The 19463-nt window shown below is 35.0% G+C and overlaps 2 protein-coding genes across 2 annotated transcripts in view; both read right to left on the bottom strand.

Annotated features, from left to right (window-relative positions):
• Positions 1 to 8336, bottom strand: part of LOC132140042 (paxillin-like) — a 41125-nt gene extending 32789 nt beyond the window's left edge. The window contains exon 1 of the mRNA XM_059548815.1: positions 8148 to 8336. Within this exon, the coding sequence (XP_059404798.1) occupies positions 8148 to 8160 (13 nt within the window). The 5' untranslated portion in view covers positions 8161 to 8336. The remainder of the gene's footprint in view (positions 1 to 8147) is intronic.
• A 5185-nt stretch (positions 8337 to 13521) lies between these two features.
• Positions 13522 to 18527, bottom strand: crybb3 (crystallin, beta B3). The gene is made up of 6 exons (XM_059543736.1): positions 18370 to 18527; positions 17592 to 17674; positions 16480 to 16598; positions 15178 to 15310; positions 14953 to 15095; positions 13522 to 13913 (listed from the first exon to the last, which is right to left on the bottom strand). Exons 2-6 carry the CDS (start codon positions 17664 to 17666, stop codon positions 13664 to 13666), a joined length of 720 nt encoding a protein of 239 aa, XP_059399719.1. The 5' UTR covers positions 17667 to 17674; positions 18370 to 18527; the 3' UTR covers positions 13522 to 13663.
• Between the last annotated feature and the right edge of the window lie 936 nt (positions 18528 to 19463).

Genomic DNA, 19463 nt, shown 5'->3' on the forward strand with positions numbered 1-19463 from the left:
GGATGTTGCGGTGACAAGTGACGTAAGCAGTTTCCAGCTCACCACGCTCCTTGGTACGAGTTACCATGCCCTTTGTAGTATAAAACCATCTTGTTCCATCAAAATCACTGTAGTGAGTCAGGAGTTGGAATTGCGAGTATTGAAAACGATCAGGATAGACTATTATAGCATCTATTTAGCATATCAATTATAGAGTTATTTAGATCTTCAAGTTAGCGTAGATTTATCTGTATTTAGTACAGTGGTCAGGATGGTACGGAGGTGTGTTGCTGGTTGCGACAGCACTGCTGGACTGCATAGTTTTCCAGCAGACTTTAAAATTAGGCGCCAGTGGTTGCATGCACTTGGCCTGGAAGACCGCGAGTTCCCTTCTAGAGCTGAAGTGTGCAAACTGCATTTTACACGGGCTTGCTTCTCCAACGCAATGGAGGTGGAAATGGGCTTCTCCACAGCTCGCGCTGAAAAGCGGCGCGATGGGGGAGTTAAGACCGCAGTTTGAGCCAGTTGCTCAAATTGATATGAACAGACACCTCGACATCCTCCACTTCAGGTGAAGGTGGGGGAGAAAAGTCCTCTACTTCAAATGATCGCTCTGTTGCAAAGCCTCTTGCGTCATTACAGTCACTCTCCGTTTTAGCGTCTCTGACAGCAGCTGTCAATCAATCCGTCACTGCGGGTCTCAGGTTCACGCCGCACTTGCTCAGCCCCGCCCTTGGTTCGTCCCCTCTATCTCCGCTGTGATCTGCCCACTTTTCAGCATTTTTCAAATATTGTCAGTGGGTGGAGTCAGGCTCTGACCAGGGGTTTAGTTACCCTTTAATCTATCTTGCCTTACAACATGACATGGCATCTCAATCGCAAAACCTATTGTGTATCACAACAACACAGAATGTGGTATCTTTAAGACGAGACCAGATAAGCTTTCAGCTGTGAGAAAGTGTTCAGCTATGATGTGAGCGTATCTGTCCTGCAAACAGGTGATACTCTTGATAAATTCAATTCAAACCTGAGTCTGAAAGTCAGTTTCTTTTACAGTACAAAACAAAATAAACTTAGCTATACAAGAAAGATCAAATGATCACATTCTCAAACCATAACACATACAAATACAAACATGTCACAGTCTGGGCCTGTACATTTCACCATTAAGCCTGTGTTTATGTGTGTGTGTGTGTGTGTGTAGAGGTTAAAGCGTTTTACCATTCACCAAACACTTAGTGTTTACACATCACAACCAAACACTCTTTCCCAGAAAAGGAACCGCTGTGAGAGCGTTCGCAGTGTGACTAAGAATCACCAAGAGAAGTTCATGCAGTCATTTTACCATGTTTTCCATACAATGACAATGTGTGGTGATTTATATAGAAGGCCACACAAAAAGGGAACAAAAATGTATTAAAGTGTTTCATATGACTTGTATGCTTATAATAGTATTATTAGTAATTGCAACTTTTGATCTCACAATTCCAAACTTGTCTCACAGTTATGACTCAGAATTTTCCTCAGAAGCTTGGTCTGAATTTGAGATTTCTTTTTTTCTTCTCTATTCAAAGCCTGATCACCATGCACTTATATCAAATCGAAATGAGAGGCTTGGACAATCTGCCAAACAACACATTTTGTGTTTCACAGATAAAAAATTAAACAAGGGTGTGAGTAAATGAGGAACTTTCTTTTTTTTAAAGCTATTCCTTTAACTCACAGATAACACATCATCAAACCACAGTTTTGCATGCAGCAAACTCAATGGTTGAGAGCCAATGTGCTTGAGTTATAACCACAATTTCACACTATGTACAACAGAATATTACAGTTTAGCCCTACGAACATCAGCAAACTCACACAGTGTCTGAAATGGTTTAGGACAGACATAAAAGAAAGCTTAATAACACACAATCCTTTCTGATTCATATTTTGGCATTGCATACAGTGAAATGATTGTGAATGAAAAATGAATAAAATGTGAAGTTTTAATCCAACATAAACCAATCTTATAAGGCAGTGGCTTGTAAACGTGCGATTATTTCAGTATATAGGTGCACTAAACTACAATTTACAGAGTAGACTAGAAACTAGAAATAGCGACACTGCAGTGTGTGACATCCGATGAATCTGATCGGAATGAACCTTTATTTATCCGTATTATAAATTATTATCCGTATTAAATATGTTTTAACAAAGGGAATGTATGTAAATGTCACTATTCTGTGTCTTTTTTCATTCACAAATATTTCACTGTGTGCGATGCCGAAATATGAATATTCAAAGTAGTTGCACTGTCAAGGCGTTACTGTCAAAAATGAATGAAATGTTTAACATTGTTTAATTTCTTTAAGGCAGTTACCGCGTATTCATTCAACCATTTTTAACAATGGAATAACTGAAATTGTGAATTGAAAATGCGCCTAATGCAAACTCGTCAATTTCACAAAAACTCCCATATATCGCAAAAACGTTTTTACGCTCACATGAGAATATGAATTCAACGCGTTTAATTACACGTTAAGCCTTTATTTCTCATAGAAAACCATCATAAGGCTTAACGTGTTATTAAACGACTTTCATTCATATTCAGGGCTCATCTGGTTTTCTATAGATAGTATACTTTATTAGTATGATTTTTAGTGAGTTTGGTCTGTTAATATCACTGTCTTCGTACATAAAGCCATGTTAAGCGTTTTTGACGGTAAGGGTTTTAGAGCTGCCCCCTCAAGCATCAGGTCGCGGAGCAACATCAAAAAGAACAGCTGAGACCGGCCGACAGTTAGGAGTAGCTGAAGCCTTTGCGAAATCTGTAAAATACAGCCGTGAAAGTAACAGGCATACCTGCTGAAGTCACGGACAACCTCCGCGTCAGTGCCCATACCCAAGAGAGCGTGAGCAGATAACGAGCTCACACGCTTTCTGCATGAGGAGTGCATCGACTCCAGCGCGAATCCACTGTCCTGGTGGGTCAGTGGTGACGCGATAATCAGTCTAGATTTCCGCTGCTGTCCAAAGTCGCGCGCAAATACATGTGTAATACGTGTTAGAACTCTTTGATTTCTTAAAAAAAAATGTATTGGAAAACGCGTGTTCTTGTTGCGGTTTGGCATTTAACAATAAACAAAAATGTTTTAAAACGTGTCTCTCTGTCAGTTAAAAAAGCAACAATATATGCTACATAACTCAACGATAGAGCTTTGTATGCAGCAAAATCAGGATAAATTATGTAAAAAAAAAAAAAAACGGCGGTAATACCGCATATCGCGCTATTGAGCCACCCATAATAACCGCAGGGGAAATTTCTTAACCGCGACAGCCCTACTCTCTAGTATAAGGGGCTTTCCTTGCCATTAATACTTGGATGAACTCTTATTTACACTGCACATGTCTTATTCATGCGTTATATTACATATTCAGTATCAGAACAGATGACATTCAGTGGTTCCTGAATACATTAGGACACATACTGTGCACTACTAAGTTTCTTTCTTTGAAAGAAGTCCCTTCTGCTCAACAAGGCTGTATTAATTAGATCAAAAATACAGTAAAAATTGTGAAATATTAATGACAATTTTTTAAAATAAGTGCTTTCTATTCGAATATATTTAAAAATATTGTTTATTCCTGTGATGCAAAGCTGAATTTTCAGCATCATTACTATCTATTTTAGCAATAACACCCAGGCAAATGATAAAAATATGATTCCAAAGTCATAACTATAAGATATGGATATCTCATCTTAGATGCATCTCAGTCCAGATGCAGATTACATTTATCCCCAGCATTTTATCACTACACAATCAATATTAACTATCAGTCCAAATTTCACCACTGACACTGTAAAAATATACTACTTGTGTGTCTAATTCTGTCCGTTTGTATTTTTGTGCAGTTGCCTGGCGATCATAAACACACAAGTGAACAGCAGAAGCTCAGCACTCTTTCAGCTCTCGTGTGTTTTATGGCTTTTTAGTTATTTATGTATTAAGTCGCTGTGAAATGTAATGTACACTTAGGCTAATGTACATGCATTACCGTTTAAATGTTTGGGGTCAGTATTTTTTTTTAATTAATAGCAATACAGCAAGGATGTATTTAATTGACAGAAAATACATTTATATTATCATAAAGATTCCATTTCACAAAAATGCTGTTCTTTTGAACTTTCTTGTTATCATTTGATTTTGGAAAAAAAAATTAATGGTTTTCCAAACAAAATATTAAGATTAAATATTTTCAACATTAATAATAATCAGAAATATTTCTTGAACAGCTAATCAGCATATTAGAAATGATTTCTGAAGATCATGTGACACTGAAGACTGGAGTAATGATGCTGAAAATACAGCTTTGATGACAGAAATAAATTATATTTTTAAATAGTGGTTGACCGATATGTGTTTTTTGACAGCCGATGCTGATATCCTGAAAAGCAAGGGGGCCGATAGCTGATATAAAGCTGAAATTATTCTTTTTAATATTTAATGATTATTATTAATATTAAATACATTTGAAATCATTTGACAATGGATTAAAAAATAAATGTGTAAAGGAACACACTTATACTTTAGATGACAGTATTTTTTCACAAATAAATAAATATTTAATAAAAATATAATTAAAAAGAGAGTAAACACTGTAACCAACAGGGCACTCAGTATTCTGGGAAAGTTTGTGTGCACTGGGAATCATATTTTTCAAATAAAGACATAAAACACTCATTTTACATACAGCACACAAGTGAAAATGACATGAAACTGACAGTGGGCAAATGCATAAAGTGCAGTATAATAGAGTTTAAAGTAGAGTTTAGAGCATTCTTTTCACATGGACTGACCATCACACAGAGAACACACGATTATGCTGGATAAAAATGCATGACGACGACAAACAAGAGAGAGAGAGAGTGTGAGCACACTGTGTGCACTTACGCATTGCCGCTCTCAGCGCCATCAAAATAAAACACATCGGCCAAGCTGAAAAACTTATCAGCTGGTGCCGATATTTGAAAAATATGAGATTGAGATTTTTTTTTAAAAATGTATTCAAATAGAACACAGTTAATTTAAATTATAACAACATTTCACACCATTGCTGTATTTCAAATAAATTCTTTACACTAAGAGACACATACGGACAGGTTTGTTGGTTTATTTAAGAATGTCACATTAACTCACTCAAGACACAATACACTGAAAAGGACGCTGGAGTACAGGTTTTTTAGGTTCAAGCGCTCCTCCATAGCCCACAATAGAGGTTTATGGTTTCAGGAGAGGCCTGCATAAAAAAAAAAAAAAAAGCTCACACCTGTGATCTCAATGTCTGTCTGGATCTACGCTCCACTGCAGAGGATAAAGAAACCACTGTCTGTGTGCCATTTAGGACACAGTCGAAGCAGGCCTTATGAGATGAGGTAAAAGTGCACTGTGCACTTTCTTCATGCATGTACTGAGTCTTATTTTGCACAATTTGCATAGAACAAAAGCCATTGAACTCAATAACAAAGATCTGCACATCTATATTGCTGCTGAGTATTTGTTCAGAGATGCACTTGAAATGGTTTTTGTATCAGATTGTGATTGTGATGCCAGTCTATATAAATAAAGACGACAGCCAAGATATTAAATGTCATGGATGAAAGTTAGTAATCCACTTTTACTAACTTTAGCAATCCTTGTTGCATTATATGCATTACAAAATGGGAAAAAGCACTTTTTGTGTTTGTTTTTCCAAATTAGAATGCTTGTAACTTAAAGATATCTCAATATCATTTTGGATTTTGGTTCTTAACAAACTTATATTTTGGTACTTTCATTTCATTTTTAAGACCCTATATGGTTAGTTTCCAGAGATATTGGGATTTTAATGTCACTCAATTAGTAAATTATTAGGACAAGGAGTCATTCCGTGTCAAAGAAACCACATTTCAGAAACTTTCTGGCTAAAATTTTTGATTTTGTCAATATTTTTTACTGAAGAAAGACAAACATAAATAGTAATGAAAGGCAAAATGATAAATGTCACGGATATATATTTGCATAATATTCCACTATTTTGCAGAGGAGAGTCAAAATGACAATTTTCACCAGATATTTTGAGTCAAATTACAAGAGAGGGGAAATTATTTTAACTTTGAATGCTTGCAACTCAAGAAATATTAAAGATCTCAATATCCATTTGGATGCTGTTTCTTAACAAATTTTGATTTTGGTGTCTTAATTTTTTAAGGCCCAATATGGTTTAGTTCCAGAGATATTGGGATTTTAATGTGCCTTCCATGAGTAAACGGTTTAATAGTACACATTATCAACAAACCCCAACATTTTAGCCAGGGAAGTTTCTGAAATTTGGATGATTTGGCACAGAATGGACCAAAAAGTATAATCAAGTTTCAGCAAACCATAAATTGTGCCCCATTTATGCCAATCCGCATTACAGAGTATAGAAGGCTCCTATGATCAGTAAGAGAACAGACGGTTTACAACGAGGCAGACACTAAAGCGCTGTCAGGGTGACACTACCATATCACCGCTAAAAATAGGTTTGAGTGTTTGAAAGACTGAGGCTTTGGCCCAGCATCTTGAGTCATTTCGCAGTTAGACTCTTTAATGTCAATATGACACAATCCTTTTATAGTCAAACACACTGAAAATGAGACAACAGCTACATCTACATGCAGCCAAGATAAACAGAGTAAACACCTCAAACTGGTAAAAACTATCTAGTTAAGCTAAACCTAAAGAAAATGTATATTTGATTTAACAAGACAGTGGTGCAGGTCTTTTAAATAGGAATTTTCAGCAATAAAGGCATCTTGATAGTGTTTTCACAGGCTATGATGTAAATCTCATATACATACACATGCTTTAAACCCCACATGAGAGACTGTTCTAACACACAACAGTCTAATCTGGTGTATAAAGTTAAAGTACAACACTAAATACCGTATGTGTTAAGTGGTTATGCATGCAAATGGACTTAATTAAGGGACAGTTTTCACCCCCTGGAATTCATTTTTCCATTGTGCCATTCATAAATATCCAACTAACTCATCTCAAACTCATTTCTAACAAAGTTAACGCAAATAACTGACAGCAATAGCACTAAAGTCAACACTAGACAAGTCTAGATAAAAATGTAATTCAATTTGTCAGATGTTAAGAGTCCCCAAATATCAACTTAAAAGAGGAATGCACCACATCTAAGGCGATGTTGTTACGTTCACTTTGGCATTTCATCCCCCAGACCTGGTTAATTTCTGACCCTGCTCGCCCACATTAATGTCTAAACTCTCTGAGCGAAACAAATGCCTGCGTCTCGTCGTCAGAGATGAACGAAAATAACTTGACTAAACAACATGCCACTCATGAAAACTCCACTCAACAACAGCCTCAAGGCAGTAATATTGAGATTAGTTAGATTAGGGAGCAGCTCATTTTCTCATTGCTCTGGGCTACAAGTCAAGAAGTTACAACACCAAGCCCAAGATTATGGGATCAACTGTATTACAGTGCGTCAATACTAGTTAACTGTCAACAATAACAACTAATACTTTTATTGATTATTTTGTAAAGAAAGTGTCCTGGAAACCTATGTGTGTTGATTCCTCAAATTAAAGCCCGTGCAATCAAATGCACAAACCCAACAGAAAGTTTTAGGTGCAAGTTGGGAGGTTGGGTGCAAAATGACACATTGATGTTTTGTTGACACATTTCAGAAGCTGCCTTGCAAATCAACCAGACAGGAACTATGCACAATAATTAGCAACAAAAGTGTGTTCTACACGTCTGCATTTAGGGACAAATATAAAGCTCAACGCGGTTTTGCTCTAGCAATGCTCTGGTATTAATCACATAGTGTTGCAAAGGAAGCAGCTGTAAAAAATGAATCAGTCTGACTCCTGCTACACTGCAGCATCAACACAACAGCAACACAGCTGGACACACATGAAAGGAACGCGTCAAGCAGCTTTAAACAGCCGTCCAGAAGCGTGAGCGTGTGTTTTTCAGCATGCTGCGGTAGTCGAGCATCGACGCGCGCTGACGTTGGTAGCAGCAACGCGCTCCATCCGCTTCTACATGTCAATCCAGCGCTCTAGCGTCGCGTCGAACAGCTCCTTTCGCGATTATCTGATGTCAAACGTCAAAGCGGCTCACACTCACCTAAATCGTCCATGTTTCGCGGTGGTTCTGGTTCGAGAACGGGAGCAGGAGTCCGTGATTTACCGCTCTGGCTCTGGTTCTCGTGTCGTGTGCGCTCCGCAATCGCGCGGAGAAGTTTTCAACTCAAGTGCACGAGCTGCGCGAGCCCGTGGTGACTGGTGAGTCGAGCACACGCAGCGCCCGCTCACTGACCTACAGCGAGGCTTTTTAGGAAAAGCGTCCAAAACTATGACACAATTATTACAAACAAATAATAACCCCAAAATAATACTGATAATTATAATTGGTGCTAATATGTAATGTAATGTAATGTATTAATATAATAATAATAATAATAATAATACAAACATTTGTATCACACACACACACATTAATAATTTAGCAAATATTACAAATATTAATAATAAGTGTCAATTTATTTATAAAAAGAAAGAAAATGGTAAAAATTACAAATAATAATGGGTGCTAATAATAAAAATATTAAAACAATAAATGGTTATAAAATAATACATATAATATATAATAATATACCATTAAATATTTAAATAATATATACATACTACGATTAAGTAATATATACTTACTAATGGTGCTTATATTTCATATAATAAAACAATTATTAAAATTATTATCAGAATCAGAATCAGAAAGAGCTTTATTGCCAGGTGTGCTTGCACACACACAAGGAATTTGTCTTGGTGACAGAAGCTTCCACTACACAGACTGACAAGTGACAAGGCACAGATGACACAATAAAAGTGAGTAAAAATAAATATGTAAAAAACAACACACAATAGACAAGAGACAGTAAACAGTATATTGTGTGTACAGTGCTAGACAAATTATACAAGGGAATGTGGATATATGTAAGATATATTAAATCAATAACATGCATATAATAAAGATAAGTATAAATAGTTAAGTATTGCACGTTTTATTGCACAATGGTGAGAACATTTAACTTTTCATGAAGTAGATGACGTGAGCTGAAGAAACTTTTCCTATGTCTGGCCATTCAAAGAGGAAGTGTGCTAGATGTGAGGGGTCCAGACAGATTTTACCAGCTCTTTTCCTCACTCTGGATAAATGCAGTTCTTGGAGAGAAGGGAGGGATGTGCCAGTGACTTACTCAGCAGTCCGGACTATCAAACTGATGATAGAATTGTATAGAAGCAAAAAATACAATTTAATATATACAATTTATTTAGATGAAGTTTGTGTGAATACTAAATCTACATTGATTTTTAGCATTTTCCATTAAGAAATATAATATCAGAACTGCATTTGACTGAAGTTAAGCACACACTATCTGCATGCGTTTGATAAAGCAGTTGTGTGAAGATGTCTTTGCCATATGTTTAAATCATTTAGACAGCAATAGCAATAGCACATGAAATGTCATCCCATTACGTTCATGCAGTGCCACGTCAACCTATGCGTTACACAGCGATCAAGTCATCAGAGTCAGCTTCAGCATGTTCTTATGGATCATGCAGTGCAGAATTGTAATATCAACAGATAGGCTATACAGTGATTTTAAGACTTTTATTTACTGTGAAGAAACCATTTTATCATCTTTAGTGCTTTCTGTTATGTTGAGGGTGAAGATCGTGTGTGGGTCAGTCACGGGGAGCTGTTGGCTGTCATTAGAGACTGGGATATCCCATGCTTCAACTGCTGTTAACAGGCTGCTGAAAGCTTCAGGCTCTTTGGGAATCACTCTAAATTCACACGTTCACGTCCATGGTGAAGTGAGCGGCGGTCACAGTGCTGCAGGGGAACCGCGTGAGGAACGTAAGGACATCTGTGTTCACCTGTGCTATTCCTGCATGCACTCCAAAACAAGCACACTTCAGTACTGAATTAAAGCAGGATTTACTACTTAATTAAATGTGTAACTTTTATCAAGCATCTAAGAAAAAGCATGTATTTGGAATAATAATTTGTACATTACTATTCAAAAGTTTAGGTTCAGTATTTATTTATTCATCACTAGTGCATTAAACTGATCAATTTATAATACACAACATTTGTATTTCTATGCATGTTTTCCACAAAAGTATAAAGTAGCAGAACTGTTTCTAACATTAATGATAATCAGAAATGCTTCTTGAGCAGCAAATCAGTATATTATGATGATTTCTGGAGGACCTTGTGACACTGGAGACTGGAGTTATGATGCTGAAAATACAGCTTTGCATCACAGGAAGAAATTACATTTTAAAATATATTGAATTAGAAATAATTTATTTTGAATTGCAATAATATTTCACAATATTACAGTTTTTACTATATTTTTAGCAAATAAATGTAGCCTATGATTATATAAAATTGGATTATAAGGCAAAAAAGAAAGAAGAAACAAAAGACAATATGCAATTAAAAAATTTTTTGAAAATAAAAATTATTAATTAGCAATTAAAATAATCGTAAAAAATTATTAGCAGTTAAAAAAGCTGTTTTTTATATATAGTTATGTAGTTTAGTAATGTTTAAGTGAAACTGCAAAATGTTATTTTATCAATTTTTAGCAGTGATTTGCACAATAATGTGAGATTCACAGTACCTTGCAAAATATTTAGAAAGTTCAACATCTGCAGTGATTATATCAGAGTTTAGAGTCACAGTTGTGTTTTCCTCACCAAAATCTGCCTGTATAGTTATTTGGTGATGCAAAGGCCTTTGGTAACCTCATCAATATGATTTGCAGAATGACTCCAGTAAAGACTCTTAAAGTAAACACACACTGCTTTCAGGACAGCAAAGGCCTGAATACAACTCTCTAATGACATCATATTGTTTGCAATGATTATAAACGCCAGGAAATCTTAATTTCACAACTGCTGAAGCCAACTGAATGAGTAACAAAACATTTTGAGCAACAGAGCGCAGCTGACTGCTCTAAAAAAACATCTACACACTGACCCGGATCACTGTGAAGCTTCTCAGACAGAAGAAAAGAAACGTATAAATGAAAAATGAAAGAATAGGGTTATTAAAGGCCCTTGGGGAAACTTGTCAAAAAATCGTTTGATTCTAAAATAGAATCTCAAATTGTGACATGTTTCTGTTGTTCTGCTGTTTTTAGGGAACTGCTTGCTCTTAAATCTGGCGACTGAACTGACACATGCTATAAAAAGAAGGCAATTATTTAAAAACTCATTTGAATAAATACATTTTCCAGGGAGGTTGTTTGCAGCACCATGTACAAACTGTTTTAGAGAGAAAATGATTGTCTCAGTCTTTTACAAGCTACTATATCAAAATAAATGCATGGAAATGTGGGTTTTTAGTAAATTAATCTAGCTTTGTTGCTCATGGCTTGAATTAAACGTGACTAGTTTCTGCAGTTTGGATGAAAAAAGACCTTCAAATATACTGTAAAAATTTTTTTTTCAAAGTTGGAAATAAAACGATTAACTAACTGTTTTATAAGAAAGTACTATTTCAGTCCTTTCAAAACTTCGCATTTAATTCACTTTGTCATTTGCTGTTTCTTTATAATTATTCATGAAATTTACTAGGAATTCTGGAGTAAAAATTTATAAAAAAATAAATCATACACCATTTTTTTCCCTGTGTGTGTGTGTGTGTGTGTGTGTACATATTATATATATATTTAATACAAAAATTGCAATTAAAAAATAATTAACAGTTAAAAGAATAATTACAAACAATAGACAGTAAACAATAATAATCCAATTTGAAAAATAATCATTAGCAATAAATAATGAAAGTAAATAATGAAAATAAATCATAAATTAATTAATTAGCAAAAGTTAAAAAACATTAGCAATTAAAAATAATAATACAAATAATTAGTAAAAAATATTTATTTCTAAATAATTATTAGCAGTTAACAATAATAAAAAATGTTTGTTAAAATGAATCGTACAGTTAAAAAATGATCATATAACAGTTTAAAACAACCATTTAAAAATACAAAAATAATAATTAAATGAATAATTTATAAAAAAATAATAATAATACATAATTAAATTAAAAAATAACCATAATAATAAATTAAAAACAAATAAAAAATAAAAGTTTAATTATTATCTGTTACTAATGTTAAATAATAATAAAAAATGTTTAGTATCACACTAAACTGAAGCTGCTGTTTCAGTGAATCTGCAAAATGTTAGTTCATCAATAATCATCTTTTTCACAATAAAATGAGATACACAGTCACTGCACTAGTAGTTTGGTGAGGCATAGAAAGGTCTGGTTTGGTAACCTCATCGGTATGCCATGGATGGGCGATTCGGACCAGCAGTGGAAGCTTGCCATATTTTTTCATCATTATTCATGACAGCAATGCCAAACCATGGCAAGCCAAGCCCACATCAGCCTGGAGTTATTTCATTAGTTGTCATTTTTGGAGACTGCCACGCTTTGTTCTCCGTTCACATGACTCAGCTGAACTCCTGCCAAGTGCCAACGACTTACAAAGAGACAGGAAAGATATACAGAGGATAAAAGGAAATAAAGAGAAATACACACACACATGCTCACCAATATGGACAATAGTTAGCCTAAAAACCAAGAGGAGAGAACATGAACGTGAACAGATGAATATCAGATGAATTTATGAGTGGATAAAGATGGAGATGATTAGAGGGGAGGAACAAGTAAACAGGGCTGGGCCGTCAGCTGAGAAGTTGTCTCAGAAATGAATCAAGTTATGAAGAAAAATTAGCCTATGTCAGGTCAGTCTTAATTTCATGTTGACTTTTAAGCCAGAAATACATTGCTCAGTTTTCGTCTGTGTACATATTAAAATATTATTTGCAAATAGTTCAAAATAATTATTTCAGAACTAGAATGTGTCCTTGAAAAAATAATGAAACAAACACATTTTCAAGAAATGGTTGTGATCTTGTAATGCAATAAATAAAAAGTGTCTTTTAGTGTTTGCATGTTACATTTTCCTTTATTGTTGCTCTACCATTAAAAAGTTGTACTTTTTATTCAGCAAGAATGGATTAAATTGACACACAAGTAAAGATTGCAATGTCACAAAAGACTTCTATTTCAAATAAATACTGTGGAAAAAAATCTATAATTAGAAATGTTTCTTGAGCAGCAAATCAGAATATTAGAATGATTTCTGAAGGATCATTTGACTCTGAAGACTAGAGGAATGATGCTGAAAATTCAGCTTTGTGCACAGTAATAAATGGCATTTTAATACATATTCAAATATAAAACAGTTATTTTGAATTGTAATAATATTTAACATTATTACTGATTTTACTGTATTTTTGGTAAAAAAGAGAGCAAGCCCTGCTGAGGATTCATTACCAAACTTGTGGTATTTTCAGAGTTATATCAATCTATCAGAAAAAAATTTAATCAAGACATGAGCCAAAGGTCAGAGATCAAAGCATGGGCCGAGGCCTTTATTTCCAATGATAGACACACAAGAGGCAAAGCAGTCACTTTTGCTTTCGAGCTTTCTTGGTAGTCCTCTGAGCAGGCGCAGGGCAGAGGTCATGAGCGGGGCTGGCCCTCCTTCAGCTGCTGGCAGCCGGAGCGGGAACGGGAGCTGGGGCGGGATTGGGAGCAGGACTGGGGTTTGGGTTGGGTTTGGGAGCCGGGTCGGGGACGGTGAAGCAGCCCCGTTTGTGCCACTGCATGTCCCGCACACGCCGGACGGACTGCAGCTGTGGTTCTGTGGCTCCCCAGTCATTCCAGTGTTTGTATTCGCCATGTTCAAACACGAACTGACGCCCGCGGTAGCCTGGGTACATGTAGCCCACCCACCTGAGGAAAGAAATTCAAGTCATACTTGACTGTAGAAATAATGTTAGAAAAAATCACTGAATCAATTAAGTTCATTTTAAGGATACTGTATGTACACTCTTTAAAATAAAAGTTCCAAAAGGAGGATTTCGCAATGATGTATATTTGGGTTTATCAAAGAACCTTTCAAAGAACAGTTCTTAAAAGAACCATTTTTGTTTCAGTCTGAAGAATATTTTAATAATCTGAAGAATCTTTTTGCACTATAAAGAACATTCTGTGCAATGGAAAGGTTCTTCATGAATCCATCAATGGCAATAATTTTAAGAATGAAGGACCATTTTTTGCTTCTCAAAGAACATTTCAGAGATCACATTTTAAAAGAACAATTTGATAATCTAAAGAACCTTTTTGAAAGCGGAAGAGAGTGATCGCTTGTAGATTTACTTGCTGTACTAGAAGTCAACATGAAACAGCATTTGAATCCGAACCTTTTGTGATGTTATAAATGTCTTCATTGTCACTTTTTGATTATAATGCATGTTTCTGTCAAATTTCTATCCAAAAATAAAAAATAAAAACACTGACCCTAAACATTTTAAAGGTAGTTTCTTTGAAATAACATGCACTGATGACCAGGAAAATGTATTTAGGAAGTAAAAAGAGTGCATTTTGAGATCACATTGACTTTAAAGTGGAAATCATGGCCTAGTGGTTATAAGTTTGACTATGAGTTTGAGTTTGTTCACGGTGTGTGTGTGTGTGTGTGAGTGTGTGTGTTCTCGATGTGTGTGTGTGTGTATGGTGTGTGTGTGTTCACTGCTGTGTTTGTGCACTTTGGATGGGTTAAATGCAGAGCACGAATTCTGAGTATGGATCACCATTTCATCACCATACCATTTCTGTACGTCACTTTTTTAAATATACAGACTGTTTGTAATCAGGAAAAATAAGGACTGAATCAAAAATCAAAACCATCTTGAAAAATCAAGCTTCACGAGTTAATGGTCTTTGGATATCAGCGGCAAGAAAACAATCTCGAATAAACTCTCAAACTCACGTTCCGTTGACAGCTTTGGCACTGGCCACACGGTCCTGGAAGCCATGGACCCACAAGCTGGGAATGTCATCATCCACAATTTCCATCTTTCTCCCGGCAAAGCTGCAGTTCTCGAACAGATGTAGTTTGTGGTCTGCGCTGTCCTAGTAATGGAGCATAAACACAAGACTCAGTGGGTCGTGACAGAAGAGCCGATCTTTAATCAGGTGTGAACGTGTCTCTCACCACTCTCAGAGGTCTCATGGACAGGAGGAGGGAGCTGCTCTGGGTGTTGGTCCAGGTGGACCAGCGAGGATATTCTCCCTTCTCCAAAACAAACTGCTCTCCCAGAAAGCCCTTCTTCTCAAAGGCGACCCATCTATGACAAGATCATCAAGATCAGGACGGATAAATGGATGATTCCTTTTGATTAAAGCAGGGATTCACAAACTTTCTTTGTCAGCCAAACCTCTTTTAAAATCCATGTGAACAACCCCTGCGATTTTACATTTCAATAATTTAACAATATATTTGCATTTTGACAATTTTCTGATGTTGGTTAATGGTCACGTGACATGTAGGTAAAGCTGTGTTATTTTATTACTTGTTATAGTTTTTGTCATTATTTTGAGTTAGATTTTATCTTTATATTTTTATATTAATGTTCATTTTAAGGATTTAGTTTTTTCTCTTTTTTATTTTTTTTATCTTTATATAGCCTTAGGTTCATTTACTTAGAGATATTTTAGGACTTAAAAAATACATTTATAAATGAAAATGAGAAATGTGTATTTGGTAACTAGCTGAAATGTAATTTATTTTAAAGTTTTTCAAATGGGTTTTTTAATTTAATAATAAAAAAGTTTTTTATATTCTCTAAATTGTATTTATTTATTATTATTATTTTTTAAAGTAATCATTTTTTTTGTGTTTTTAGTTTTAGTTAAGGACAATAACCCTGAGTTAAACATATACAATATTTAGGTATTTCAGATATATTCATATATTTTTTATTTTATTTTTTTCATTTTTATTTATTTTTTGGACATGAAGGCCCACTATATAATATTATTCTAACAGAATTATAACTATATCTAAATTACATTCGGTAACTGAAAGTGTTATTTACATTTATTAAATGTCCACATAGGTATATTAATAAATCACAGTTCATTTTGTGATTCCAGCGGTTTTAAAAACTGCTTGTTCTAAACGAACGTTATAGAGCATAAAAAATAAATATGATTCCATCTTTATATTTTTATTGTATTTTTGCTTTTTTATTCAGTTAATTATATTATATTATTAAATTTATGCATTTAGCAGACGCTTTTATCCAAAGCGACTTACTGTACAGTGCATTCAGGCTATCAATTTTTACCTATCATGTGTTCCCGGGGAATCGAATTAAATTATAGTATATTATATTATATTATATTTAGTAGTCAGTCCATTGATTTGTATGTTACAAGAACACTCTGAACATTCTTCATTCCATCTTTTGTGGTTGTAGATAATATGGTTTGACAGTAGAGAACATGTACTCACGGGCAAGACTCAACTATAATTGATCCAACTTTTTCCAGGTTCTTCTCAATCAAGTCCTTGCATTCTGCTGACAGCTCGACCTTTTTTCCACGGAAGTTCTCGAATTCAAACAGTGAGACCTGTTAAGATGATTCAACATATTTTAAGTCGTAAACTGTTTGTCATAAACACTATAAGCCATAAACTCTTTCATTCATGAATAACGAGGAGAGTTTGTGTGTAAATTATTTATAAAATCATTCATGCAAATTGTCATTCATTTTAATGAACAACATTAAAATGCTCTTGTTTCCCCTAAACAGCAATTAGATGACATGAAGAACAAGCGGAGACATCTGCAGGTCAGAATTTTCTTTCTCAAGACAACATCTCAAACTGTTCTCAAATTTGTCAGTATCAAAGTCTGCAATCAAAATTTAAGAGATATTAAAGGAAAAGTTCACCTTAAATTGAAAATGTACTCACCCTCAGGTCGGTCATGTAAGATGTAGATGAGTTTGTTTCTTCATCAGATTTGGAGAAATGTAGCATCGCTTGTTCACCAGTGGATCCTCTGCAGTGAATGGGTGTCGTCATAATTAAATCTAGAATCTATAATTATGCTTCCTCCAGTGAAAATGTCCAGTTGTCCTTATGTTGTCCTCTCACATTAAAATCCATTGAAATATTTGTTTAGAACGGCTTTGGACTGTTAATCTGTGCATATTTCTCTCCTGATTCACACAAGATCACTTTTTCAATGGTTTCAAGCAATGGTTTGAAATTAAAAATGTCAAACACGCAGCTTTTGGCTTTCACCAGACATTAACTGATGGACTGGTGTGCATTACTTGTGGATTATTGTGATGTTTTTATCAGCTGTTTGGACCCTCATTCTGACGGCACCCATTCACTGCAGAGGATCCATCGGTGAAACAGTCTGTTCTGATGAAGAAACAAATTCATCTATATCTGAGATGCCCTGAGGGTGAGTACATTTTTACATTCCTTCATAGATAAATACTCTTACTGTGTGTCAATCTGTTTTTGCAAGAATCCATTCAGTCTCGGGAGCTATAAAAGAGTTTCCTCTGGGTTTTTTGTCTGTGAAAAAGAACTGTGTAAATGAGTACCTTGTAAACCGCTCCTGCTCCTCCTTGGCTCTTCCCAGCGACCTGCTGATCTGGGACTCCCTGCTGATCCGACATCTCTCCACCTGTCAAAACACAAACACACATCAGAGATGAGGAAAAACGACATTCACCAGCTATTGCTGCATGAGAGCTAAAAACATGAGAAGATTAAATAACTTAAATAACTAAATAACCAAAAGGGGATTTAATCTAAAGTGGATGGCCACAAAGCACATTTGGACACTTACATAAATATTATTGCATTAGATAAAAAAAGGCATTTATTTGAAAGAAACATGCATAATCATGCAAAATATTCATAACTGATATGAACAGTATGAAAACTTGAGTTTTCCCAAAATTTAACAGGATGGCAGACTAATTTCTTAGTCGGATGGCAAAAACAAAACTAAACAAAACAAATAACAAAATGCTAATGCACCTTTCTATTCAATTCACTAAAAAGAGGTTTATTATAGGTTTTAAACTGAATCAATAGATCTAGCGATGACAATGAAGACAAAAACATTTTGTAAACTTTCTTGTTTTAGCAATAACAGTTTGAATCAAATAGATCAAATAGTCTTGATCAAGGAAAAATCTCTCTAAAAATGGTTTTCCTTTCTCTTTTACATCAATTTCTGTATTTAAGTTACACTGCATTAGGTATCCAATTAAACCTAAGACAGATTTCTATGACAAAGAAATTTAGTTTCTTTTTTTTCTGCCAGCACACATGAAAAGTAAGACTTCAGATGAAGGCTGAACATATCTTTACCTGTTTCTCCCGTCCTTCACTTTCAGCAGTTCTCGCCCCTCCACTCTCTCTCAGCGTGCGTGTGTATGAGTGTGTGTGTGTGTGTATGTGAGGAGTGTGTATGGAGGTGAGGGTGTATGGTGGAGGGGACCTGGGGGGTATTTATGGTTTAATTCCGTCCACAGCAGCAGAAATGGGTTGGGCATCGATTGCTGTTGATGCAGCAAGTCTGTCGTTCGAATTTGTGTCCGTCAGACTGCCTCTCAATAGACTGTGAGTTGGCAGGAGTTGCCCGCAGCCACCAGCTTGCTCTGCTGCCAGCGTGGGTACAGCGGGCTCCGACAGGGCACGAGCCAAGAGGATTCAGACAGGATCAGCTGCTGTCATCACAACCCTGCTCACTATCCCCCCTCTCTCTCTCTCTTTCTCTGGTCTCACTGCCTCTCTAAGCCCAGAACAACGCCACAGATCTGGGAAATTCATCCTCATTTGATGGATTCTCTAAATTAGTGATTGTTTTCTATAATTGTTTACTCGAGAAAAACATGCATGTAAAAAAAAAAAAAAAAAAAAAAATCTTTTGAAATTAACAAATTAATAAAAAAAGGCTTAATTTTTGTTTAAAATGTAGTTAAATGTAACTTAAATTGAATTTTAAAAACGTGGTCGATGTAAGTAAATGTATATCCAACACTACCCAGTATACGCACACTATATTAAATTCAACATGTTTAAATTCAACATACATGCATTTACAAAAGACTAGGGATGCACCTTAAAAAACAAACAAATCAATTACTATTTAATTTAGAAAACAAACAAACTTTGAAATCACATTTGAAATCATTAAATAAATAGAAAAATGGCTTAATTTTGATATAAAATGTAGTTAAATGTATCAATGAGTTAATATTTATATATTTTTAAATTAAATTTAAATTGCACTTAAAAACAAAACAAGGGATGCACCTTAAAAAAGGAATCAATAATTAAACAATTTTAAAAAAATACACCGAAATCACATTTAAAATCAGCAAATAAATTAAAAATGTTTATTTATTTAAGAAATAAAATGCTTAAATGCTTAATTTTGGTATAACATATTAAATGTATCA

Source organism: Carassius carassius, chromosome 4, assembly GCF_963082965.1.
Source record: "Carassius carassius chromosome 4, fCarCar2.1, whole genome shotgun sequence".
NCBI classification, from domain to species: domain Eukaryota; kingdom Metazoa; phylum Chordata; class Actinopteri; order Cypriniformes; family Cyprinidae; genus Carassius; species Carassius carassius.

Excerpts from the sequence above, each read along its gene's own strand:
- crybb3 (XM_059543736.1), bottom strand. The coding sequence starts at position 17,666 with ATGTCGGATCAGCAGGGAGTCCCAGATCAGCAGGTCGCTGGGAAGAGC. Across the intron at positions 15,096-15,177 it reads CCATGAGACCTCTGAGAGTG|GACAGCGCAGACCACAAACT; the intron begins GTGAGAGACACG and ends CTCCATTACTAG. Across the intron at positions 13,914-14,952 it reads GCCAAAGCTGTCAACGGAAC|GTGGGTGGGCTACATGTACC; the intron begins GTGAGTTTGAGA and ends TTCTTTCCTCAG.